Below are 16219 nucleotides of genomic sequence, written 5' to 3'. Positions count from 1 at the left end.
AGAAAAAGGTCCACTGGGAGAAGATGTTTAACAGGTTGAAGGAGGGTGCTATGCTATGGAGTTGAATGACCAAAAGTCAAATCAACTAGATTTTCCAAGTTTTCTGAAAGCCAGGATGTCACAGGAGCTTTACGAGGATAAAACTGGCAACTAGCTATCATTTTGATTGTAGTAGTCAGGCAACACAATAATCAGAATCAGTTAACATTTTTTCTTCAGTTAACATTATTCAATAAACCTTTTTCAACTCCCAAAGCATTCATTCATGCTGAGCCATAGACAGCAATCCAACATGTAACTAAGTTCTTATTTCTTGTAAATGCTCAACAAGGAAGCCAAGGTTACTACTCAGGACTAGTCTGCCTATCTTAACCACATTAAATACATAAATAGAATGTCAACCAATTCAAATGTACCCATTGTAGAGTTCTTGTTCAGGTAGCGAGTATCTGACTTCTAGACTAGAGGAGTCCCAATTTATGAATTACAAAAAAAGCTTAATTTCATATACAACCTTAATCTTATGGAAATGTTAGTTTTAAACACATTAGCTGCTCTACAAAACAAAGATGTGGTAACCTGTAATTAGCCCTAGTGACCTGATGGCATCGTGGTTAAGACCAGCAGTCACTCTGGGGAAAAGGAGGCTTTCTAATCTCCTGAAGAGTTAGTCTTGGAAGCCTAATGGGACAGTTCTACTTTGTCCGATAGGCTCCGGGGGTCAGATCCACCTGATGACAGTGTTTGTTTTTTGAGTTTACGGAGTCAATATGAATCAGAATGGAGTTAACAGCCATGGGTTTTTGCTTTTGTTTTGAATCCCCTTGACAAACACCATGCAATGTATAAACAAACAAAATAATAAAAATTTTTTTTGCTGCATCAGATTGTAAAATCTCTTGAAACACTTCCACAGAATATCAGAGATGCCTGCATTCAGTAATAATTTTTAAAGTACTTTCAACTCCAGCATCAAAGCATTTTGATTTGTTTATACCAGCCTTGAGCTGGGAGTTTAGAAAAATCAAAGACGTCGAAGCCTAACTTTAGCATTCTCTTTGAATAATAGAATCAACCTAATCTCTGTCCACAGAGTCCTTGGGTTCTTCTAGGCAGTCTGCCATTTGTTTTTCTGCTTGTTCACAAGGTTTCCTTCTGGAAGTTTCTGGCACCTAGCTGCTGAAGCCACAGCTGAAGGAGATTGGGTCTCAATCTCCCAGGATGGCACTTTGGGGCACTGAGTGCTTTTTTTTTTTTGTTTCATATTCATTTAATAGTTACTTTAAAGCTCAAGCTAAAAAGCAAGGAGAATGTCAAGCTGAAGGGGCTTCTCGTGTTCCTAGGTGCCACCAAGTCATTTCTGACACATAGTGACCATAGGTGCCACAGAACGGATCACCAACCACCCCGTGCCATCCTCACAGTTGAACTTCGGGCTGAGCCCACTGTCGCAGCCGCTGTGTTCATCCACGTCATCAGGGTCTTCCTTTTTTTTCACTGCCCAAACTCAAAACCAAACTCACCGCCATGAAGTCAATGCTGCTCAGAGTGACACACGGTGGGTTTCCAAACCTGGAACTATTTCCAGGAGTAGAAAGCCCAGTCTTTCTCCCACAGACCTGCTGGTGGTTTCAAACTGCCAACCAGGCGGATCACAGCTCAACGGGTAATCACCACACCATCAGGGCTCCTTCTACGTTGCTAAGCATGATGTCCTTCTCCAGAGACTGGTCTCTCCTGATAACATGGCCAAAGTCTGTGAGACAAAGTCTCGTCATCTTTGCTCATAAGGAACATTTGTCTGTACTTCCTTCAAGATTGACCTGTTTGTTCTTCTGGCAGTCTGGAGCACTTTCAGTATGTTTCCTCAGTACCTCATTCAAACTGGTTCTTCTTTCGGTCTTCTGAGTGCTTATTTAAAAAAAATCTGTTAGTTGCTGGAGTCAATTCTAACGCATGGTGACCGCATGGAGGTCGAGTAGGCCAACTCCAAAGGCTCTGATCTTTCTAAAGCAGATCAACAGGCCTGCTTTCCAAGGTGCCTCTCAGTGGGCTCAACCACCATCTTTTAGCTAATAGTTGAGTGCTTAATCATTTGTGCCACCAGCCATCTATTTTAAGTTTGAGGACTAAGCCAACAATTGAGACTAAGCTCCTGGTCCTTCCCAAGGTCTAATTTTTCTGTAAGGATAATATGCTCAAAGTTTATATACGAATGACGTTAAAACGATGGGTATTTTGAACACTTTTTTACTTTTAATTCAGAGAACCGAAGAGATAAAGATGGCAAGCTTAATTATGGACACATTGGGGTGGGCTGAAAGCAGACTTTTCAATGGGAGATCTTCACAGGTAGAAACACAACTAAACCTATATAGAGAAGGGGGTGTTCTAGATACCTGCTGTGCCCCTCTCAACAATCCTTCAGCCTCCTTTACTGCTGGATGTGGTAGTTACACAATTTTATGTCAACTTGATAAAAGAATTAAGGGTGGAGTCTAGCCCATCAATCAGGTTACTCCGCCTAATTGATCCCTCCTTGTGGGCATGCCTTCTCATAAGGATTCTGGGAACTCTCTCTCTCTCTCTGCTACACCTTCCCGTTGAGAAACCACATGGAGCCATGCTGACAGTAGCCAGTACCCTGGAGATGCTTCCACTGATCCATGGGACTTTCCGCCCACTGGCCTGTGATCATCCTGTATTCAGCATCACTGCACGTGCTGCCTAAGTCTGAAGAAGAATTCATGGGCTAATATTGGACATATGAGCTAATATCAAACTTATGGACTTGATCTGGATTGGGTTGGGATTTTAAAAAAAATCATTTTATTAGGGGCTCATACAACTCTTATCACAATCCATACATACATCAATTGTGTAAAGCACATTTGTACATTCCTTGCTCTCATCATTCTCAAAACATTTGCTCTTCACTTAAGCCCCTGGCATCAGCTCCTCATTTTTTCCCCTTCCCTCCCCGCTCCCCCCTCCCTCATGAGCCCTTGACAATTTATAAATTATTATTTTATCATATCTTGCCTTGTCCGATGTCTCCCTTCACCCACTTTTCTGTTGTCCGTCCCCCAGGGGGGAGGTCACATGTAGATCCTTATAATCGGTTCCCCCTTTCGAACCCACCCTCCCTTTACCCTCCTCTGTATCGCCACTCACACCACTGGTCCTGAAGGGATCATCTGCCCTGGATTCCCTGTGTTTCCAGTTCCTATCTGTACCAGTGTACATCCATCCTCTGGTCTAGCCAGACTTACAAGGTGGAATTCGGATCATGATATTGGGGGGGGGAGGAGGTGGGGAGGAAGCATTTAGGAACTAGAGGAAAGCTGTATTTTTCATTGTTGCTACATCGCACCCAGACTGACTCGTCTCCTCCCCGAAACCTTTCTGTAAGGGGATGTCCAGTGACCTTTGGGTCTCCATGGGTTGGGATGTTCTATTGGTGCATAATTACTTCTTGATATAAATTTCTCTCTTACACCTATGAGTGTCTCTGGATTTGTTTCTCTAGTCAACCTGGACTAACACACTGGGTCAGACATTTTCTATATAAACCCCCAAACCAAACCCACTGCCATTGAATTGGTTCAGATGCCTACATAGGGTTCCCAAGACTTTCAGTACTTATGAGGGCAGACAGCTTCTTTCTGCCATAAAGTGGTTGGTTAGCAGTCTAATGCCTAACTCCCAGTGCCCCCAGGGCCCCTACTTTCTGTACAGGAACCCACATGCACATAGCCTGAATGTTAAGTTAAGGGAGTCAAGTCTCAGGAGGTGATTCTTGATCAACGGGAGGTGGGAACTAGTACAAAGTCTTTCTTCTGATGTTTAGTTGGTAAATCTTCAATATTCCTATTCATTTATTAACAACTGCCGGCTGGACTAGGCCTCAATTGTCTAGTCTTCTCTGTGCTTTTACTTGAGTCCAGTGGGATCGCTTCCCTAAGAAAACTTCCAGAATGAGAACCCACAGGAAGAAAGACCACCAGCCTGATCTGCTTGATCCAGGGGAAGCCCGTGCAATGTCAAATGATAGCTATATCTGGAGATAAAGAGTAACACAGTGAAAATCGGTAGTATGAGGAATGGAAGAATTGGTAGATGAGAGAAGAACTAAGAGCTGGAGAATGCTCTCAGTTAAGGTTTGTCTGGATGAAATAGTTAACAATAAAAGATAAGCAAAACTGTACACACTGGACAGTCCAAGAGATACATACATACATACAGACATGCACATTACATTGACAGGGCAATCCATCTTTTCAACCGTGTCATCAAGGACTTTCGGAGATGTGCCATCCTTATGTCATATCTTGCCAAAGAATTTCCTGAGTCACACTCTACTTCCCAAAACATCACCAAATAAACATGAGGGTGAAGAAAAGAGAAAGTGGGGGCAGAGGGAGAAGACCGTGCTATAAGAAAATATAGTTTGTACCATGTAAGTCTGGGAAAGTAAGTGTCAAAGGACACACGCTCAATTTTCCAATTACTTTAGTTTGGTTTTTCTGAATACCTATCCTTAGAACCTCTGAAAAACATTTCCTGTAGCTCTCAGTCATCTCTGAAAATAGAAGCTTTGGGGCCCCTTAAATATAGAGAAAATGTGATCCTTGCCTAATAGCTCAAGAGTGCCAAGTTGCAGAACTGACATGAACAGTAAGAGCCATCAAAGAATCTTTTCAATCATCTGGTTAGCATTTCTTTCCTTTTAAGGAAGCTGTCTTTCAGTAAGTAACACAAAGAACAGAATGCAGAAAAGTGCTCTTGAATTTATACTTGGTTTCAGTACCAATTGCATAAACCCAGCTCATTGTTTCTGATTGCATTTCCTGTGGCAAAAATATGTTGAGAAGTGGTCAGAATTCCTGTGTGCCAGATTTTTTCATTACTGTTTCTTAAAAGTATAGAAAGCGAACTGAGGAAGAATGGTACAGCAATGCATGATGGGATAAGCGGATTGTTTAAGCCACAAGTTCAAAAATGGTAAGTATGCACTGAAATATGCATAGTTTGTAAAATATTGCTATTTATGAGAATTATATCATAAAGTATAAATACTATCAAAAACACAATTAGAAAGTTTGGCTTACTCTTTTTCAAGATGTCTTAGGAGTACCAAACAAAAATGATTTTCTTACTTCCCCCACAAGCTTTTGATAATGCTTTTTAAAAAATGTACTGATGAAATACGAAAGACTTAGCTATGGACTCTGGCAAACCTTTTCAATGATGCAAAGACCACAGAGGTCCTTGAGATTTATTTTTCTTTTACTGTACTTTGGCAAATGGTTGACCCTAAAAACGTCCTGCCTTTCCAAGATAATCTAGGATAAGCCATCTAATGTTCAAGAATACAGCAACTGATGCTATATTCAGATGAGCCTTACGTATGGCCCAGCAGGAGATACAGCCCAAACTGGGTGGAGGCAAAACGAATTTTATGTAAAAAATTATCATAGAAGAAACACATTCCTCTCACAAAGAACCACTACTTAGTGCATACTTGTGAGTACACTGGGAATCAGCAATTCAAAACATGAGTGGCTGATTGACGTCCGTCTCTTCCTGTTTAGTTCTTACCTGGGATGCTTTTCTTGTCCCTATCAATTTTAAGGGGATTTATAAAAGCACATTGGTTGTTATAGTACATTTTATATTAAAAAAAGGAAATCTATACTTATAATAGCAGAGCAGGTGAAGCTCGTTGAAGTAGCTTGTCTGGTAAAGATTTCGAGGGTACACATCCTCCTTGTCCTCCACCAGTCCGACTTCAGTCTCACTCTGTGCTTGCCTACTCCTCCCCGCAGTGGTTGTGGAGCTGCTACGGATGTCTGGTTGACCCCCAACTGGGTGGCATGCCTGAACGAAGGCCTTCTGCACATCCCTGCTTAGCTGAGGGTTCCTGCAGATTACCCTGTGTTTTCCCTGCCTACAGGGAATGCCCGCAGGAAGGTTTACAAAAAAAGGAAAAAAGAACATCCCTTACACGCTCTCATAACTTCTCTTCATCCCTAATTGTGAAAGCTAGAAGGATAAAGGAAGCGAAAGTGGAAGAAAAGGAAGGATGAATAAAAATAGGTGTAAGGGGAACAAATGGGGGCTAGAAACACATTCAACTCCCATTTCCTTCAGGACGGATCTGCCTCAGTCCCCATCTCCATCCAGTTCTTCCTTCAAGATTGTTCACCTTTTCAGCCACAGAGAGGCCTTGCCTAATCTACGGGCTGTTTTCTAAAACCCCCACTTAATCCCCTTGCTCGTCCAACTCGGTTCTGGCTGAGGCGACAGGAAGGGACCACTTACAGCTGAGAAAAATCCCACTGAGTGACGTAAAAGAGAAACTCGAACTTCCTGCTGCCGATGTTTGACCCGATGAAGAAGATCAAAAACCCATGTTCCCAGGTCCCGGGTGTACAATACAAACACATTTTCTGTGAAAGGTATTTTCCTTAAAATGTGGTTAGAGTATGATACTGTTAAAATAGTCTTCAGGCATACTACTAGATTACAGCATCTTATCACTGGGCAATTTAACCACCAGGGCGCTATTAAAAACACTGAATAACCAGTAGGATGCAAAGCAACAAGTATGTTCTTACTGCATCTTCCAGTTGATTGTCACAGATAATTGGCTACCATAAGCTTCTACTAAACAAGAGAAAACACCACCACCCACAAAAAGGCCATTGCTGACGCGCTTCCTGTGAACTGATAGCTGTATTAGGCAGTGTAGAACTGCTCCCTTACAGTGTCCTGGTGGCTTCAAAAGGCTGACCTTGTGATTAGCAGCCCAATTCATAACTCACTACACTACACCATCAGGGCTCGCACCTTCTATGAAAACTTGTTATTTAAATTTCAAACAAATGACTTATATTTATTGCCATCAAGCTGTCATCAACTCACAGGGACTCTTATTTTTATGTAGAGGACTTTTCAGAAATAGACTGCCTTGTCTGAGGAGTCTTTGGGTGGACCCGAACTGCCAACCAAGTGTGATAACCATACGCACCAGGGACCCTGTGGGATTGATGCTATGCATTATCAAGTCACTTTTGAGTCAGAAACCCTACAGAACAGAGTAGATCAGCTACAGAGGGCTTCCCAGGCTATCAACTTTATGCAAGCAGGCTGTCACACCTTCTTCCTGTGGAGTGGCTGGTGGGTTCAAACTGCTGACCTTGCAGTTAGCAGTCCAGTCCTTTAACCACTTGGCTACTACGGAGCCACATGGAACCGGGTGATTACCAAATGGCAAAGCCATATAGTTTTAAAACTTACACTCAATGTGCTCTTCTCTGGGAAGAAAAAGGATATATCAAGATTTCCCCTTTCCTCTTCCCAAGTAAACACTGGGCACTTTGGTACTTTCCAAGAATTATAAATGGAACACTTCTCTCCTCAGGTGAGGAGATAATATTACAATCGCTGATAATCCCCACATTTACTTCTATCTTCCTGTCAAGAACGGAGCCAAGGTAAAAAGTTGCCTTGAGTCTTTTCTTTCTCCCTTTTATGTCCAGCTAGGCAGAAGAATAATCATAGATAGCATTTTAAGAATAAACTCATACATAGCATTTTAAGATGAAGTTGATAGTTTCACTTAAACTGTAACCAAAAGTTTCTCTGATATTAGGTAATGTAGACTGGCTTCTTTTACTTCCTTGGGCTATACAAGCATAAAGAAACTATAACGGTGTGCTTTGAAATAAAATAAGTGGGGGCAAGGAAGAAAATGCGACTGTATCATTAGTACAGGTATTGGGTATTTTTTGGGGGTTATAGAGATCATTTTATTAAGTGTTACACAGGACAACGTGAAAACATCTGCATGGGGGCGGGGGGAGTATCAGCATGAGGCCATAATGCTGTCCCAGCCACTTTTGTTTTCTCAAAAACATTTCAATACCTGGTTCGTCTTCATAATTAGAAGCCAAATATTATTGCTCAAGTTACAGGCAACAGAAGTCCCCAAGATTTCTGTATTGATTTTATACAATATATAAATCTTCAAAATTTCAAATAAGGTATTTCTTATTTTTTGTTCTAGACATTCAAGCAGCATCTCAATGAATTTACATCTGAAGCAATTTAGAGACTACGCTTTGGCTCTTGTGATCAACTGGATTCAAATCAAGTAAATTTTTTCTTTGGACAACCATGCTATCTGGTGAAGGGAAAGAGGAAGACTACATTTTTGTTGCTGGCCTTCGATCGTTCTGAGGCTTTATTTATTATTATCAAAGTAAGTGTGGGAAGTGATTCTCAATTAGTGCACTATCATTTGGTATATGGTACAAAATGTAACCAGAGCCTTTCCCTTAATTTTCAGATTTCAGAATCCACTTGCCAATTTGTGATTATATAAAGCTGGCAAATTAACCTAGGTACCTGGATAATCAATAATGGCTACAGAGACAAAAGACCTGATGCTTTGAAATCAATTATCGGCAGTAACAAGAATAAAAGCTGGAAATGTTAGAGCTGAATGAAAATTTTCATTACTATTCAAAATTATCAAGAATTCTTTTCACAGAACTTAACTATAATCACTGCTATAAAATATAGTAAATAAAGCAAAAGTAATTCCATTTATGGAAAATGCAATTATGTGAAGCCACAAATAAACTTGATTCATTTAAAGAGAGATTTTCTTTAGGAAAGTCTAACAGTATATTGTGTTTAAGCATACTTGAGTTTCTCGGTTAACCACCCACCCACCGTTGTTTTATAGATGGTCTAACTGCTATCTCAAAAAGGTCTAATTTTTGACATCAGAAATAGCCTATTTCAATGTAAAGTATAACATGAGCTCAACTTTACAATCCTTCATGGCATCCCCAAATTTTAAATTGGGATAAAGGGGGAATGAGGCGAAGACCTTCGGCCATGGTCTGGGTCACTCAGGCACGGGGTTAAAGGTAGCTGGACCCGGGAAGCACCTCAGCAGTGGCTAGTACTTTAGATGTCGTTAGCTTTTCCTGCAGTTTGCTAAAGTTCTCTAATAGGCAGTTTCCAGTTTTTATTTAAACAGAGTTAGAAAATATACAGTAAACACTAGGTTTCTTTTCAGACATTACAGATAATTTTAGAGTCATATTTTTGCCATTGTTTTAAATAATAATTTTGATAATATTCCATTATTTTCTAGAACTATCCTAACTTTACAGTCAAAGGGCTTTTAAGAAGGTTATTTCCTGTTAGGTCTGAATAGTTTTCTGGCAGTGTGGAATATTGAGGGAAGACTAATTCTTCAATTTCATTAGCTAAAATATCTTTATTAGCTTGCTTTAACAATATATAATATACATTGCAGTTCAATTCCAATACAAGAAATAATTTTTAAAACATTACAACAGGTAAAATTTATGATAAAAGCATTTGTGAAATGTATAAATTTTATATGAAACTAATTATACTTAGGGCTATCCTAATGCCAAACCTCTCTTTAAATAGAAATAATTTAAAGCAATAAATTACTATTTTATTTTAATTAGGCAAATATAAGTATGTAAACATCTTAATACATTTTAAAACAACCTAAAGCCTTGCTTAATAATTCATACAAAATGGTGCATTCATCAAAATTCTATGTTTAAGATCATATAGAAAATTCCCATCAAATTAAAAATATACATTAATATTACTTCATAAAAGCTAACACCTGGGAGAGGCAGGCCTTGTTCATGAGCTGCCACTTACACTTCTGAACATTCCCGGGTAACCAACCACACTCGTTATCACCACTGAGGTAATACTAGGGTTGGAGGTGACTAGGCTACTGACTCTACAAACCTTGGCAAAAACCAACCCCTAGGAGAGGATAACAAACAGGAAGGTGCAATTAAAAATGATCTCCACTACATGCCTCACCCTTTGGGAAGCTCCCTCCAGAAATACAGACTGCAAGTCATCGTCATCCACCTCACTCCCTGACCTTGCAACAAGGCAATGCATAGCTTTGTCTCCATGCCTTTCACAAAGTCAGCTCCTCGCCCCAGTGAGTAACAAGGAGCTTTCCTGGAGAGAAGAGGAAGCCTACAGAAGTCAACTCGAGGGGACCTATTTATATTCACCATTTTACCTTTCCAACTGTGTATTTCTCCCCGCTTACACCAATAACCCTGAACTCACCCACTCGGAGGTCTCTATTCTGTCACCTGCAAAAGCTCTCAGGGCATCCTGTGTCCCTTGTCTCATGAGGAAAAGTAAACATTGTGTTTTTAGCTCAAAGTCACTGACATATGTGAGTAGTCTGAAAAGTGCACTACATTTAAAAAGTCCTACTAGGTATGATAAGTAAGAAATTGCTACAAACCCCACCTGGTGATCCAAATACATGGTGTTCCTTTGAAGATGATGCGAAAGAATTTCATTCTAGTAGACACCAACCCAGGAAACCAAAGGATAGAGAAAGTGCAGAATTCATGAAAAGGTAAGTTTTGAAATAAGAAAAACAGAGATTTTAGATTAGCCCCTACTATTTCTTACAGTACACGACCACTTTCCCACACATGTCTCCCTCTCAACGGTTCAGATGACATCTTAAATGATTATAAAATTACCTAGTTTTATAAGAAATCAAGTAGACAAGCATATAAACTGAAATACTTAAGCAGAAGAATCTTCGAAATGGCTTTAGCAGATTGAATATTAGAAGTTTTACTCAATTCCTTTTCAAAATATAATATTACCTCTTTAAGATGTTTAAGAAGCCAAGATATTCATGGGTATTTCCTCATACAGCTAGAGGCTATCAAACCCTTTGAGAATTATTTATACTGCATTTTTTCCCATCAAGAACAAAATTGTATCTTAAAAATAAGTGTAACCAAGTGTTATTTGAACTGATCAGCAATTTTTAAATCAACACTTCCCTGAAAATTAGAGGCGTTTTGACTGTTTTTCCCAACATGGCGGGTATGGTTTGCTGATAACGGGACTGTTTTGAAGTCTGTATGTATTTCCATTCTTACAACCGAAGGTTGGTGGATGGTGGAAGGCTAAGAAGAAATGCATCTTACTTGCAGTTTCTTTCACTAATGTATAAATAAGTAAAAGCTGAATTCTCAAAGGGTCAACAGCAAATCCCAATGCCGTGGACGCACTGAATGGTATGGGCTCATGCTCAACCCAATGACACGGCTCAGACGGATTGATGAGTGGCTCAAAGGAAGAGATGAAGGCAAACGACACAGACAGATCCCTCCATAGCTGACCTTTGGGCTGTGGGCCTCAAGTTTCAGCTGCATGAGCTGTGCTAACGTATGCTCCCGGATACTACTCAGTTCAGCTTGCTGCCGTCTCAGCTTGATCAGCAGCAGCGTAAGCTCCTCCGGCTGAAGGAGTACAATTTAAGAATCCAAACAGTGGAAAACAGATTAATTGTTGTCTTAAGTGACAGATATTAAACCAAGATTTCTTGGCAAGTTTCCTCTTATGGTTGACATCAAACATAGTGCCTAGGCACTATGATGATAGGTCCTACATAAATGCATAGATATCTAGAGAAACAGAAGGAACAGTGTTACTTTAAAATACAGTGAAGCAACAGTATATAAAGGCATTTTTTTTCTCTCAGAACATGAGAGAATATTTAAACGTTGAATCAAAACACAACATCAAGAACTATACAGGTTGGTACAAAAGTGAGCTATTAAAAGATAATTATTTAAAGGCATTTTAATAAAATGTTCAAAAAATTATGCCTAGAACATTTCAAGCAACAGAGCAATACCTGCATGTCCAACAGACCATTTTTGAGATTAGGAGATGGATAGAAAGAATCAAATTCCTGTAAAACTTGGATAATAATTAAAATCAATACCTGCGTTTTAGTCATTGCTTCCCAATTATATTTCTAAATGTCATTGTCAGTGCTTTTACAATAAAGCAGTTTTCCAAAACAAACAATATTTTGTACTTTTCTATCAACAACAACAACAACGAAGACCTCACCAAAACACCTAATCAACACCTAATCAAATAGAAAGTGTACCTGGGGTGCGGAAAGCCTGCCTTCCACTTTGGAAAAGCAGAGAACCTTTGGGTCCCATTTGGTTACAATGATCCCGTAGAGGAGTAAGATTACAACAAACAGCATATGAAAATTCTTAACAGGCCAATCTAGGATATTTTTCTTTGTTGGGAATACATTGTATGGCAGTCTTACAGGCCATACAATATCACTCAGTGTTTGTGTGAGCATCATTATGATTAAAAACTGCAGCAAGGCCAGAGGGAGCCGCTTCTCACTGCAAAGTGCTCTGCAAGCCACGATGCTGCAAAGCATTCTTTGATTGCGTGGTTTTCACCGACACCAGAGGACTAGCTCTCTTGTGGTCTTTTGCTATTGCTGCTCATTTTCTATATTATTCTTTTAACATGGAGATAGGAAGCTTTTTAACCTTTATTTTGGAAGCAAGTAAAAAATGTTGGGGGTGGTGGTGGTGGGTTAGGATGTGGTGGCTGGGGGTGAGAGGATGCCAATACACATCTACAAGGACACCCAGGATACTTCACATAAAATCTGGTATCTATAGACATGAAACAGTAATCTATTATATTAAACAGCCAAAGAATGTTTATTATGTGTGTGTGTGTCTGTCTCTCTTGAAAAAAGCAATGCCGCTGCTGTGTTTGTTTTAATGGCAACCATAACAAAAGACTTTACAACTGGGATATTCTATATATATGATGCTTAGTATCAAGCTCAAGAGATCTTACTAAGGAAAAGTTATGGTAGGTTAAGGAAATTATATATTCTGAGACCTACATTAAAGAGGGACATTGTCAAGAATATTTCAACATCTATCCTGAAGTACAACAATATCAATAATATAATATCTATATGCCTAGAAAGAGGACCAGTTAATATGACTATTATTAAAATTTAGACACCAACCACTATTGCTAACGATGAAAAAATTTAAGATTTTTAAAAACTAATTTCTGAGATCTCTATTGATCAAGCATGCCATCAAGATTACTGGTGATTAAAATATGAAAGTTGTACACAAAGAAGACGGACCAGTAGTTGGACAGTAGGATACTGGAGATTAAGTGATAAAATTTTGCTAAGACCAATAATCTTTTCATTAGAAATGCCTATTTTTCAACAATATAAATGACAACTATCCATGCAGACTTGCCATATGGAATATGCAGGAATCATATTGATTACAACTGTGGAAAGAAACGAAGTTCAATATCATCAGTCAGAACATGGCCAGGGGCCCACTGCAGAAGATGTCATCAATTGTGCATGTACAAGTAAAAGTTGATGCTAAAGAAAAAACTGAGGCAAGTCCATGAAGCCAAAGTATGACTTTGAGTATATCCCACATAAATATAGAGCCATGTCAAGAAGGAATTTGATACACTGAACACTAATGACCAAAGAGTAGAAAAGTTACAGGATGTAGATAAGGACATTGTACATGAAGAAAGCCAAGGTCATTAAAGTAACAGGGACGAAAGAAAATGCCAAATTGGATGTCATAAGAGATTCTGAAACATGCTTTTGGACAAAGAATATAAGAAATAGAAGATTTCAACAGGCAGCTCAAGAAGACAAAGTATTAATACTGAAAGGGGCAAGGATCTGGAATTAGGGGATTAAAAATAAAGAACAGCTCAGCCATTTAGGGTGAAAGAACTGAAGAAAACATTCAAGTTTTATAATATTAAAGGATTCTCAGGGGACACATTTGGATGATGCATTTGGAACATCAAAATCTGCTAGAAGGTCACAGAGTTCCTGTGCCAGAAAGAACTGGTAGATGCTTCACCACTCTAGTAGGTAGTATAGAATTAGGAACCAATGATATTAAAGAAAGAAGGACAGCTGCACTGAGAAGAATTGGGAGAAATAAGGTTCAGGGAATTGATAGAATAATAATTGAAATATTCTGGTAAAGGAATGCAATCCTAGAAGCTCTGATGCCTATGCAAAGGAATGTGGAAGACAGCTACCTAGCCAACTAATTGGAAGAAACACATTATTTGTGTCCATTCCTAAGAAAGGTTTTCCAATAGAATGCAGAGATTATCGAACAATATCATCAATATCACATGCAATTGAAATTTTCCTGCATTGGCTAAATTGACAGGAAACTACTAGGAATTCAGAAGCTCACGTAAAACAATACCAATGTGCATGTCACATGAATCTTGAGTGAGAGCAGAGAATTCCAGTGGATCCTTACCTGCGATTGACTGATGATGCAAAGGCACTCAACTAAGTGAATCATAACAAATAAGGAATATTGAAGAAAAGTGGAATTTCAAGACACTGAACTGTACATTCAGGACCAGCACATATAGACCTAGAGACAGTCATTCAAACACAACAAGCAAATACATTTTTGAAAATAGATCAATGTATGCATCAGTGCTGTATTTTTTCGTATACTTATTCAATCTGCATACTAAGCAAATAACCTGAGAAGGGGGGGATATACGAAAAAGAATGTGACATCAGGATTGCTTGCTGAAAGGAAAGAAAACTTTAAGCACTTACAGCCATCACTAGGGACTAGACCTCAACCTAAAGAAAGCAAAAATCCTTACAAACTAGACCAATAGGCAACAGGTTCATAAACAGAAAGAGATTGACACTGTCAAGCATGTCATTTAACATGGATCTGTAATCAATGCCCACGGAAGCAGGAGCAGAGAAGGCAAAAATGTATTATCGCACATGGCAAAACTTGTTGCTATCCAGTCAGTTCTACGCAGTGACACCATAGGGCGGGGTAGAACTGCTGCAGTGGGTTTCTAAGGCCGTAACCATTTCTAGGAGTAGGAAGCCTCATCTTTCACCCAAGAAGTGGCTGGTAGCTTCAAGCTGCTGACTTTGAGGTTAGCAACCCAAGACAAGTATGATGCAAAAGGAATACTTAAAGCAAAGCCGCCACCTCGAGGATTGCTGTTTGCCTGACCCAAGTCACGGCATTTTCAAGACCCATATGCATGCAAACGTTGAACAAAACTTGATGACCTTCAGTTATGGTGTGGTGAAGCAGAAGAGTGAACACAATTGTTAGAAATAGAGCCAGAGTGCTCCTTAGAAGTGAGGATGATGAGAATTTGTTGTATGGACTTTAAACATGGTATCAAGAAGGGCTAGTCTCTGGAGAAGGACATTATATGCTTGGTAAGGTAGAGGGTAAAAAAAAAAAAAGATCCTCAGATGAATTGCCAAAGACTTAGCAAGGAAAAATCTTGGAAGGCTTGATTATTACTGTAAAGGATAAAGAGATTTTCAATACATTGATGGAATCCAGTATGTTTTTATTAGACACTTAAAATTTGAGGTCTAAGAAAAAGAATTTCACTGGATTGGGGGGAAGGAGGAGGAGTAGAGAGAATACATACATACATTTTATACAAAACATCTACTAGAGGGTGTAAGGTAGAAGACAAAATATCATAATGTGATATTTAGCTGTATCTTATGATTGCTGTCTATTTCATAGGCAGATTATCAAGCTGAAAATTTAAAATTCTCACATTAAAAATGTCTAGCTTAAATTAAACAAGTTTAAGAACATAAATATATTGCAAGTAGTTCAAAGTCAGACAATATTTCATGATTTCTTGGTAGTTAAAGAGGAACTAAGAAGATTAAGTCAGTGTGATCACTACAGGCTGAAAAAGCTGTATGGTGCTTAAGTCATAATTTCAAGAATAAGACTACAACATGGTTCTCTTGATAAAATAATAAATAATCATCGTTTCTCTTTAATTTGATGAAAAATAGTATCCCAGCAATAGGACTCTTGAAGATAACACTGACAATGAAACAATAGTAAACACTTGCTTTGACATTGTATTTTTATAGTCTCTATTTTTCTGTGTAAAAATGTAAATCAGATTCGTTTTGCTCCAAAGTACTTTATCTCTATAAAATAATCTATAGCAGAAACTCTTAATAAGCCTTCAGTTGGACTACAATTGGTTCCTTGTCGGATCCATTCCATTCATAAATTACCCTAACTTCTATTTTACAGATAAGGGCATTAACACCTAAGAAAGTAAAGGAACCCACCACCAAGGCTATACAATAAACCTTTAAGATACATCATTTTATATTCAGACGGCCAGACATTTAGGGAAAGCCATAACAACCCCCACGAAACGGAAATGCGGCTGTATGATTCCCAGTTCTTCTGATGGTCGCCTCTCTTCTGCAGAG

At 39.0% G+C, this 16219-nt stretch overlaps 1 protein-coding gene across 22 annotated transcripts in view; it reads right to left on the bottom strand.

Annotated features, from left to right (window-relative positions):
* Positions 1-16219, bottom strand: part of PLEKHA5 (pleckstrin homology domain containing A5) — a 256011-nt gene that overhangs the window by 51317 nt on the left and 188475 nt on the right. For 16 of the 22 annotated variants that reach the window (XM_045288457.1, XM_045288459.1, XM_045288458.1 and 13 more), the window contains 2 exons: positions 11241-11360; positions 10345-10398 (listed from right to left, as the gene is read on the bottom strand). The exons of the other annotated variants lie outside the window; for them this stretch is intronic. In XM_045288457.1, coding sequence (XP_045144392.1) covers positions 10345-10398; positions 11241-11360 — 174 coding nt within the window. The remainder of the gene's footprint in view (positions 1-10344; positions 10399-11240; positions 11361-16219) is intronic. 22 annotated transcript variants of the gene reach the window in all.

Source organism: Echinops telfairi, unplaced genomic scaffold (assembly GCF_000313985.2).
Source record: "Echinops telfairi isolate 266 unplaced genomic scaffold, ASM31398v2 ScPeMD7_21;HRSCAF=78, whole genome shotgun sequence".
In the NCBI taxonomy this organism is placed as follows: Eukaryota; Metazoa; Chordata; class Mammalia; order Afrosoricida; family Tenrecidae; genus Echinops; species Echinops telfairi.
This window is presented reverse-complemented; position numbering and strand designations above follow the sequence as displayed.